The following is an 11,735-nucleotide window of genomic DNA, read 5'->3' as shown; positions in this document are numbered from 1 at the left end:
ATAATAATGATTGCATATTATTTCGTTCCATCGTCATTGAATGCTTATCGATTCGAAATAGTTTCTACGGTTCTTAGTTGTTGTACCCTTGTTGCTCATTACCGAAAAAGCAGCAGAAAACAAAATTCGAAACAAGTAGATACCTACTACCTACACGCTGAGTCCTTCCGTTCCATTCATTGCGGTAGTCCGTTGCCTTTTTCCAAAAGGCACTGAACGAGCTATTACTCCCTTATGCGTGCTGTAGGTAAAAGGGAAACCCGTAAATTGGTTCCTTTTATCGTTATCACGTGCGTATAACTTCCTTCCGTCCTGTACTTTGAAAACGCAGTTTTCCATTTATGATTTTTTTTTCCGGAGTTGCTTACCTGCAGGAAGGAATTCTTTCAAATTCTGAAAGATGATAAGGAGAACGGTCCTATGCGAAAAAAATATATTTATGTGAATGAATAGGAACGTACGTGAAAGTTGGTCACTTCAAAAGTGCATAACATAATAAATAATGTACAATTCTTAAAATACGTGACCTTGCGAGTAATTCCTATCCCTGTGTCCTAGAACCCATACAACCCCTGTCCCTCATTGCGGAAGCACTTCAGAATCATTTGAACGGCACTTTTAACTTCAGGATTTCGTGCGCTTTCTTGCAGTTTAACGTGAGCTTCCATCAATTTGGCCGATTTCTCCGGCAGTATTCTGTTCACGACCCGATCCCAATTTTGCTGCACGGCATCAAAAAGGGGCAACAGCTCACCAGCCATAGCCGGAAGGTCCTCTTTCGAGGCTAGCCGTAGGAAATGGGACAATGAAAGGCACAACTGTTCCTGGAGGTTATCTCGATGCTTATACTCATTGTAGTCTACTAGGTTATCCGATTGCTCCAAAGCCTTCAGAAGCGAACTCCAAACCGTCACGAAATATATGCCGTAGTGTGACCGAACATTGATCACCGACAATGCAGCCGAAGCATTGATTCTCACCTTGAAGTTATTCGAGTTGATCACAATCTGACAAATAGCCGGGAAGATCTGCTTCTGCCAATCAATTCGACTTCCCTCGCTAAACATCAAATCGTTTCGCATCACATTCCCGATCGCGTAGCACGCGTTCCACTTAACTTTCACATTGTTTGAACTTAGAATATTCTGGACTAGCTTCTCCACCGACTTCTGGCACAACTCCAACCAAACCGATTGCGAGAAATGTTCTACCTTCAACATTCGTAGCATATTCCCTACCGTACGTACCGAGTTACAGCGGACCTTATCGTTGTCCCCAGCGGCCACAATTGCCGCTTCCAAGATCGCCTTCATCATAGCATCACTCACCTTCTCCACGCTAGGATCGCTGCTATTCAACACCAACGCATCCGTAATGTTTCCAAGTGACCAACTGGCCTTCACCCGCGCAGCCACATTCGGATCCTTCATGATCCTCAATATCGCTTCTATTGTGTTCTCAATGTAGCAGATGTTGTCCCGAAGCGAGGGAAACAGAATGTACACCGAAAGGGCGCGAACCGCAGCCGAACTTACGCCACTGTCCTCGTCGAAGGTACACCCGGTCAGGAGGGATACGAGGACGATCTGCCTGTCACGCTGTCGGGGGAGGTCGAGGTCATTTAACCGTATTGTTCTTCATACTTATCAAAATAGGGAAAAGCTACTTACCGGAAGCTTCTCGAACACGTGCACTCCCAGATTGCCGAGGGCGTCGCAGCAGATACCCCGCAGCGAGGCGTTCTGTTGGATGTCCTGAATCTGCTCGGTAACGATCGGTAGCATGGTCACCCAGAAGTCCACGGAGGTGTTCAGTTCATCCGGGTCGATTGTTACTGATGAGGTGAAATCAAACAGAAAATAGAATACTTTTCTATGAATCAAGGACATATGTGTGCGAGAATTTTACTGATTATTTCCCAATATTCAAAAAAGATTCACTGATGGCCGATTGGTGAGCGCTTTTTTTGAGATTTGTTTAAGAATCTTTCTAAGAGAATCTTCAGGAACCGTAACGCGAGTGGGTCAGTATTTCGTGGTGCGTTACGGAGTAATATCTACCCATCTTAACCCTAGTCTCATCTTGTTTTTTTTTTTTTTTTTGGGCTAGGGTAATATGTTCTCGTAATAGCAGACGGTTAAAGACTCAGAATTTAACTGCTATTGAAGCTAAGACAACAATCATGAATACTAACTCAACCGGAACTGCAAAATACTGGTAATTCAAGGACTCACTTGAATGCTGATTACTAAAGACACTTTCTAGTTTGATTCGGTTTTACTACTATTACCAATTCTTTTTTCTTGTGTTTTTCTCAAACTAACCTAAAAGCGAAACAAGGATGAGACCAGAGTTTTATTACATGGCCCAACATCGGTACTATCCATTTGGTTCCTCAATCGATTATGTTTGATAAAGGACGCGCTTTTTCATCATATTCAATTTTCTCATCAATAACTGAGGAATCGATACAAGAACTTTACAGTGGAAATGTAATGTGACATGCGACACTAAGGCTACGGGTAATTCCACAATAGGTAGTTCTAAACAGTGGTCGCAGTAGCTCATCCTAATTGCTTCGAATTTCTCAGAAAAATGTTCTGACAATGCTCAAAGTAAATTCTCCATGGGAGTCTCCAAGAATTTCTCTTAGGAGTACTTTAAATACTATTAAAAATGTGCTGAATAATTCAGATATTCTACTAACTTACTGAATAATTCTTTACGAAAATCATATTAACACAGGGGACGGACCTGGTGTAGTGGTTAGAACACTCGACTCTCACGCCGAGGACCTGGGATCGAATCCCATCCCCGACATAGTCACTTATGACGTAAAAAGTTATAGTGACGACTTGCTTCGGAAGGGAAGTAAAGCCGTTGGTCCTGAGATGAACTAGCCCAGGGCTAAAAATCTCGTTAATAAAGTCAAACCAACCAACCATCATATTAACACAAAAAATCACTGTGTTACAAAAGTGTGAAATTTCTCACCGATTCCTTCAACAGCGACACCCGTTTGCATTTCTTTTCAACTGCGTATTGCAATCATAAAAAAGCGCTTTCTTGATCGATTCGCAGCTTGTATGTTGAAGCGGCCATCTAGCGAATAGGGAGTCTTGGGTTCGTTCCCCACTGGAGCACGTGGTTTCTTTTCGCAATTTCAATTTGTACATTTGGCAATGGGCGTTGCATGCTAGTCCGTTATCTAGTGTGGTGCTTCATTCAAAGGGCAAATCGTCCACTGGAGGCGTTAATGTGTCGGTGTATTTTTAAATAAATTCTCGCCAAGCAACCAATAGTTCGGATTGTACTTTAGCAGTAAACTCCATAGTTCACTCTTGGCATAAATCTAGTTCCCGTGAAACTTTTTCGCTGATTAAGAGAACACTACGGATATTAACCGAACTTGATTCCCGAGAGAGTAACTCATAAACTCATCAACAACTTGAAAGTTCAGACCAAGTTTGAATTGCTCTTCTTACGTACATGAAGGTAAATATGATTCTATAAAAGCAACTTAAACGAACTTTATGTAAACTATTAAGTTTGGTTAATTATTTAAAAAGTGACTTGATTAAGCCAAAACATGCCATTTTCTCCGAACTTTTGTTTGCATGGGTCCCACACGGGAAAAAAAATCTGTGGTAAAAATTACTATTGTAGCTGACTACGCCCATTCTTGAAACTGTTTACGGTACATTTGACATAAATAATTTACAACAATCTGATTTCGACAACAGACATGGTAAAATCAAGCGCATTTCTGGTCTGCTGAAAATTGCCGGTGCGAGCGCTTAAGTTAACCCCCTAAAATGGTAGCACAATTTTTTGTCGATTTATTATATCTTCAGAAAATCACTGGTGGAATTGCTGTAGGAATTTTTAAGCCAATGCCTGGTAAATTCTGGTGAATTTCCTAAATAACTTCCGATTATCCGAATTATTCAGCCAATTTTCAGTCCTAGGATGATACCGGAATACCAGTTTAGGAAAATTAAAACTAGTGTCCTTGTAGTAATCACTGGAGGAATTCAATATGAAATACTTGGAAAAGCTTCTGAAGCGATATGTCTGAGAGAATAATTGTTTGAATGGTTCCTGAAGTAATCTTCAGATAACTTTGGAAGAACTTCTGGTGGAACCACTGAAAGAAGTTCTGGAAACTATAGGATGATGTTGCAAAATCGTGTTAAGAGTAATCAACTAAAGTGCTTGGAACAATTTTTCAGGCATCATTGTAAAATTCATGGTCGAACTTCTTAGGAAACTCTCAAAGAACTCAAGCTAATGTTAGTGCTGACAGGATTTTGGAAGGAAAGCTAGAAGAATTTCTGTACGAACGCCAGAAAATTTTATTCATTAATTACAGATTGCATTTTTAGAATTTCATAAAGCTATTTCCGGCAGGTTTATTTGAGGAATAGTTTGCAGTTTGACGTTGAACTTTCAAATAGTCGGTCTGAACTCTTCTTTCTTTTACTCTATGCAAAGACATAGGAAGTCCAAAAACACGAAGATATTCTGGTATTCGAACTCTCTAATCTCACCATGGTCTTGTTGAATAGTTGTGCTGTAAAGCTTCTGATATTTGTGTCTCCTCATATAAATATATCTCCGAGGAATTCCCCAGAACTTGTTCTGAGGAGTATTATCCTTCCGAAGATAATACTATTCTATAGCACAAAGTTTTTGACAGTTAAAGCTTTTATCTCACATATCTTTCAAACATACTATGTACTTTCAGCTATGCTAGTTTAAAAAAAATATGTCTACTTGGGTGCCTGAAGGATTTTTGTAGAAATATTTAATATACCTATTAAGAAAAAAATATATTGGAAAACCTATCTCGGTCAAGAAACAATTCTTCGAAAAAAAAGCTATAAAAATATCTGGAATAATACTTGGAACAAACCACTTAGAAACTCCTAACGAAATCCCTTAAGGATTCCCGAAGAAATCATAAAGCATCATTATACAATGCAGTAGTCGCAAATAGTAGGAATACAGGTTCATCCCAGGCATCATACTGGCCTAAGCGAAGTCTCCGATACACTTCTTTCTCACCCAAGCTGATCATGAAGTAACATAAACCTAGAAAATCACTCACCTTTCACCAGCAGCGACGTATTGATGGCATGCCCGATCAAATCCAGCACCCGCCCGGCGTACAGCTTGATCTCCGGGATGGCGTCGTTGAAGGAATTTTTAAGCGCAGCAGCCACCAGCAGAAGATGGTCGGCCAGCAGCGAATAGTGGGACGCCATCGCCGACAGCACCTGAAGGCACTCCATCCGGACGGGCATGACCACCGACGGTGTGGCCACCTTGTACTGGTTGATGGTCACTCCAAGATTTTCCAACGCTATCTGCAGCAGCCAGGACATCTTGGGACCGCTCGACGATGAAGCTTCACCTTCTGGGGCGTCCGGTGTTTGGACAGCAGATTCGAGCTCTTCGTCGGATTGCATCAGTTCTTCCTCTTCATCGTCGAACTGAACACTCAGTGCTTCGGTGGTGTTCTTCTTCCTGGTTTCACTGCTCTTGTTGGTGATTTCCGTTTTGGGGATCCCAACAATGTCGGCTATTTCCGGTGTCATCTCACTGACGGATATGAGAAATCCCATCACCATCAGAGCTCCGACCTTGATCGTGGGATCTTTGTGTCTGGTCAGTATTCGAACGAACCGGACGAATTTGGTTACGATTCCACGTTTCAGGCGATGGAACGGCGTGGCCTGGATGAACACTGTTAGGCATTTCAGTATCTGCGTGAGCACGGAATAGTCGCTTTCGTCCGCCAGAGCTTGAGTAATCATCTCGTACATTTCGGTGATCATGTTCCCGAGAGCAACCGAGAACGGGGTAAAGGAAACGGACGCTTTCTTGCCACTTTCCGCTTGAATTAGGAACGGTTTCGATTTGTAAACCATAAAGGATATTGCCTGAATGGCTGCTATTCTGCATTTTGGCGAGGGATCTTTAAGGACACAATTTAGTAGCGATACCGTGGCAGGCGTTCGGCTTTCGTCCGGAAATAGGGCGTGCCAATATCCGAACATTACTTTCTTCTCTACGGTTTGAGCAATTGTGCTGACGAGGGTGAGAGCGGTCAATCGCAACTTGGACAGCTTGTGCCGGTCAATTTGAGCCCGAGAGGATTCACTTTCGGAGAAATCCGAATCACTGGTACGATAGGCAGCGTGGGCGGTTGTTGTAAAGGTTGAACCTGTAGCATAATGAATGTATTAATAATCATATTCTTCATTTACTTGAAATTTGGGATTCCAATATAAGGCTGAATATTTATAAGGCCAACTTTAGTAGCGACTAAGTGTCTTGAACATTTGTTTCCACTAAAACCTTATTTTTGCATGAAACGTCGAGAAATGATGTTACTTTTTTTAACGGTTTTTTAAATTTTGAACTGAAAAAAGAGAATCGGGTGTAGACCTTTTCTCAGGAAAAAGTGACCAAATGGGAACCAGAAAGAGACCAAAAAATGTATAATACCCAACCCCACTCTTAGACGAGGTACTCTTTGAAATTTTGGTGCATTTTTTTGTAGCTCGGAAATCAAAATGATTTTATTTTTGGCTTGAACCTTGAGCCATAACACGCATATAAGAATAGTTTTTTTTATGATTTTTTTGTATTTTTGAAAATTGTTTAAAAGATTGTATTATTTTATAACCTACAAATGCCTGGGGTTCATTTAATGTGTAATACAGAAAATAGTACCTCTTATATTTTTCTACAATCAACCTATAGCAGAAGAAGAGCCTAGCGGTATTATAATTATTTAAAACCAGTTTTTCCGTTAGTGACACGGAAAATAACAAATGTTCCAGAAAAAAAAGATATTTTCAAAAGTACCGTGAAAACACACATTTTTATTATTTCCAAAAACCAGCAACATAAGTAGGTAGATGAAAAAACCGAATTTAGTACCACAGAAATCCCACTAGAGTTTGTACTCAAGTCGAGTCTAGTACACGACACTGAAGACGGCCTTTTAGTTGAGGTCTAAATACGCGTATCTGTCAAAAGATACAAACACTAGTGGAACTAAATGGTATAGTACTAAATTCGGTTTTTTCATCAACTTATAGGTATTCTACTAAACAGCTCGAAGATTTATTAGGGTAAGTATTCCCTTAGTTGTGGGTGTTCCTATAGTTGCGGTAGTGCCGTTTTCACTGATTTTATTACATTAACCACAGAACCGACACTGCCACTCGACCTCTTGGCTTGTTGACACACTGAATAGTTGAAAAGAGCGTTCAAATTGCTTTAAAACTGATGAAATATCGCTAAAACTGCTAAAACTGTTCTTGCTTGCACCAATAGCTGCGGTAAAGTGTTCCTATAGTGGAGGATCCCATAAGAAAACCACGGATACCGCAACTATAGCAACACAAATTAAAAATATACCGCAACTAAAGGAACAGTGTACCAATATGTGGTATAGAAGCGAAGTAATCAGCATTATGATCAATTATGAAGATAGATGAGTCAGTTCCGGGCTGCAAATCTCTTACATAAAGATACCTATCTTATAATTATGAATAAAACATTATAATATGTTGATCTATATTAACGGAGCGTTAATAATGTCATCATTTATGAATAGTACCTTTTGAAATGTTAGGCTTTATAACGGAATATTAGGGAAGCGGGATTGTAGAAAAAAAAATGCTCTTTTACTCGTTGTGGAGAGTTTCTCTCGAGTGAGAGGTAAAAGGGTCTTGGCAAAAGCAGACGGAAAACTCGTGGTAGTCTTTCGAATATAGTCAACGAGAACGGACGTGAGATGTCGGATGGAGAGGACTCCAATTCCGCGGACGTTGTTCCAGCCGGCACATTCGTGAGTTTGGCCGGTCGCGACATTGGCGCAGTCGGTAGCGCGGAAAATAAACCGAAGGAGTAAGTATGGTTGAGATCAAAAGAGTTTGCAAAGTCCAGAGTTCGATTAGAACTGATTGATGCTATAACAAAAAAAAAATAAATGAGCAATGTTTGAAAAAAGAGAAAGAAAAAATAAATGCGGAAACAAGAGATGAAAAAAAAAATAATAAATGTGATCGGAACAAAAAAAATAAATGCGATAGAAACAAAAAAAAAAAAATAAATGCGATAGAAACAGAAAATAAATGTCACGAAAATATGGAACAGTTGAATAACTGAGATGGAACCTAAACAAAAAATAAATGCAATGAAATTAGAAATTAAAAAAAAAAAGATGGAAAATTTAACAAAAAAAATATATGTTATAGAAGAAAAACAAATGATCAAATGAAATCAAATAAGGAATTGATGAGATAAATATTGGAACATAAGGGAGCTGAAAAGCTACTTGAAGGAAGTAAAATAAAAAGTTAAAATAGTTGTGTCTGGAGATCGCTTGAAATTTTTGGATCAAAAGAAACGGTGATGCTGTTAATTAAAAGATGTTTTATTTTGTCCCTTGTTACAGAAAAGTATCAAAGAAAAAACTGCTCAGAGAGCTAAAAGACGCTGTTGAAAAAAACACGTCTCTACGAGAACAGATATCAAGACTTTCAGCGGAACAGAGTGTACGTGATGGACTCAATCATGCCTGTTCGAGTACAATGAGAGAAGAATCTTCTGAGACCAGGAATGATTCGTTATTATTGTCAACGATGACCAGTTGGACTCTGGGAACATTGAATATCCCACAATGTGTCCCAACCGAAGGCGAAACGGAAATCGACAAGAGATCATATGAATATTGGAAAGAAACGCTGCTCGCGTCGCTTCAATTGGTGAATTCAGCAGACGAAAATGCCAAGTTTGGTGTTTTTAAAGTCAAAGCAGGAGCCAAATTACGAGAAATTTTCAGCACTACGATTTCGTCACCTGGAATGCCTGACGAGGAGACGGCGCCATTTTCGAATGCTGTAGCGCGCCTGGATGATTATTTTAGTTCACGAACGTACATTCTGTCTCAACGCAGCAAGCTAATGAATTTGAGCCAGTTCCCCTCTGAGAGCAGTGTCGAGTTTGTCCGCCGAATCGCGACAGCTGCCAAGTTGTGTAATTACAGTATCGAAGAAGAAATGGAAGCGGTGGTCCGTGTTGTCACCAAAAGTGCGAGCGATATCAAGGTTCGAACGCTTGCTCGCAGGAATTGGATAAAGCAAGGAACTATGAAGGATCTTATTGACTTGGTTCGAGAACGTGAATACGAGAAAGAAAACGAAGAAGAAGAACTACAGAAACTACGGCCCCGAACCGATTCGATGAATGTTGCAGCTGTGTCTACAAGATCGTACGATGTGCAAGTGCAACGACAAGTAAACTGGAGAGACAGAGCAGTTCCTCGAGGAGTGTTCCGTGGTAGCCGTGGTGGTCGAAGAGGAGGAAGAGCGTTCAACTCGGGAATGCTACGCAACCAAGGTGAAAAGAACTGTTGGAGATGTGGCAGCTTCGCTCACCGGTCTTTCTCATGCTCTGCAACCGAAAAAGTGTGCCACAAGTGCGGACGTATGGGCCATATCGCTCGAGCGTGTACATCGTCGAGCCAACAAACTCAAGCAAGGTCATGGAAGCGTCCATTGGACTCAGACGAGCAAGGCGTTCCAAGAAAAATCGCAGCAATCGAGTGCAAACCTGAGCAGCAAGAAGCAGTCAATAAGGTACAGGATGCTGTTGAAGATCCGGAGTAGATCTGACTATTTTCTATCATGATTTCTTTTACGATATCCTAAATGGCTGAAACGTGGATTAAATTCAGCAAAACGATTCTTTTTTTTCATGTACAACCTTCCTTACTAATAAAATGAACTTAAAAACAAATTGATGGGCTTAGAGCTTATATAATTTATTTCGTAGCATGAGTCATATATTGTAATCACATGGTTTACCTTGAACGATTGAATACTTGAAAGAAAACGCTTAGGAGCCTGATAAGTAGATCACAGTCTAACGAAGATCGAATCGTGTATCCCTGATAATCAGGCTTATTCTGCGAATCGTGTGAGATGAGACGAGTCGATCTCACCACGAGCGACGTGAGACGACCAATATTATTCAAATGGGAGCGAGTCGACAATTGTCACCTCATTCGACACGTCTCACCCTACCCAATTCTCAGAATAAGCACGAATTTGATAATTTATCATCTAATATTTAGTTCTATTCGGACTTCGCTAGTATGATCGATGGAATCTCTTAGCTTTAGACAACGTCAAATGATGTAACAGTGATCAAATTTTACGTCAATCGTGCCTTTAATGATTCTCTAAATTTGTTTAGTTGCACATTGCAAACGACGTTAATATTATCGAAATTAACGCAATGATCCATGGCACAGTAAATATCTTCGTCACCGTTTGTGATTCCTCAATAAAATTGAAATTCAAGAATGCGGCTCGCGTGATTTTTCAAAATTATCGTTGCTGCTTGCTGATTCTCTCTACCATGTGGTTCCAATGATGATTATTAACTCGAATAAACAAACCTAAAAAAAAGAAATAAAAAAAATAAAAGAAAAAAAATGAAAAATATATTTTTAGGTATCACTGAAGCTGGTCAATCGTTCAACAGACGCAACGAGTAGTAGTCACAATATATGTACAATGCAAATGCAACCCTCAATCCCATTGATTGTTGATGCGATAATCGTTGCCAGAGTCGCAGGACTTAAAGTTCAGTTTATGATAGATTCAGGTTTGTAGTACATAGTTGTAAATAAGATTACAATTATATGATTATTTTACTTAGGTGCACAGGTTAACACCATTACGAAGAAGTCATTCGACGAAATTATGGCAGACAAAATGGCATCGTCAAAAATTCTAACATTACGTTTCTCCTCTGACAAGCCCCTTAAAGCATATGCTTCAAAAGAACATATCAAAGTTGAAGCAACTTTCTCAGCAGAGCTATTCATTTCGGAAGATCGGCCCGTGACAATAGAAAAATTCTACGTTGTCGATGAGATACATGCATTGCTCGGTTTTAATACCGCTATCAGATATTGCGTTCTTGACATAGGATTGAATGTACCAGTAAGACGTCGGGATCAATGGCTGCCGAGACGTTATGATACGAGCATTGCTACAGTTGAACCATTGGAACCGTGTAAGGAGTTCCCGAAGTTCAATGTTCCGCCAGTTACGTTGAATTATGATTCAGATAAACCTCCTTCCAGAAATGTTTACACAAATATTCCTTCGGCGTTCAAGGAATTGACAAAACTAAAACTGAATGAGTTATTATCATCTGGAATCATAGAAAAGGTTACGCCAAATATGGACAGATCCTTTTGCTCATCCCTATTGGTAGTCCCCAAAGGCAAGGATGATATCCGTCTGGTGATCGACTTAAGAGGCCCCAACCGAAGTATCCAAAGAACACCGTTTAAAATGCCAACTTTTGAGTCTATTCTATTGGAACTTCACGGGGCTCAGTGGTTCTCAACAATAGACTTAAAAAACGCGTTCTTTCACATTGAACTGAACGAAGACTCTCGGCATTTAACAAATTTTTTCGCGGGAGATGGAATCTACCGTTACAAGCGACTGCCCTTCGGCCTCTGTAATGCCCCTGATATTTTTCAGGAAATATTACAAACAGTGGTTCTTGCCGATTGCGAAGGTGTCGTAAACTATTTAGACGACATCATGGTCTATGGGAAGACGAAACTTGACCATGACAGAAACTTGGCGAAAGTATTGGCATGTTTGGAGAACCATAATGTCGCCATAAAT

At 40.2% G+C, this 11,735-nt stretch overlaps 1 protein-coding gene across 2 annotated transcripts in view; it reads right to left on the bottom strand.

Moving 5' to 3' along the window:
* Positions 1 to 416: 416 nt before the first annotated feature.
* The window catches only part of LOC5571765 (HEAT repeat-containing protein 6), a 41,595-nt gene continuing 30,276 nt past the window's right edge, over positions 417 to 11,735 (bottom strand). For both annotated transcript variants that reach the window (XM_021840059.1, XM_021840060.1), the window contains exons 3-5: positions 5,111 to 6,229; positions 1,671 to 1,834; positions 417 to 1,598 (exon numbers count right to left, since the gene is read on the bottom strand). In XM_021840059.1, coding sequence (XP_021695751.1) covers positions 555 to 1,598; positions 1,671 to 1,834; positions 5,111 to 6,229 — 2,327 coding nt within the window. In that variant the 3' untranslated portion in view covers positions 417 to 554. The remainder of the gene's footprint in view (positions 1,599 to 1,670; positions 1,835 to 5,110; positions 6,230 to 11,735) is intronic.

Source organism: Aedes aegypti, chromosome 2 (assembly GCF_002204515.2).
Source record: "Aedes aegypti strain LVP_AGWG chromosome 2, AaegL5.0 Primary Assembly, whole genome shotgun sequence".
Classification (NCBI taxonomy): domain Eukaryota; kingdom Metazoa; phylum Arthropoda; class Insecta; order Diptera; family Culicidae; genus Aedes; species Aedes aegypti.
The sequence above is the reverse complement of the archived record's forward strand: the minus strand, read 5'-3'. Positions and strand labels throughout refer to the sequence as shown.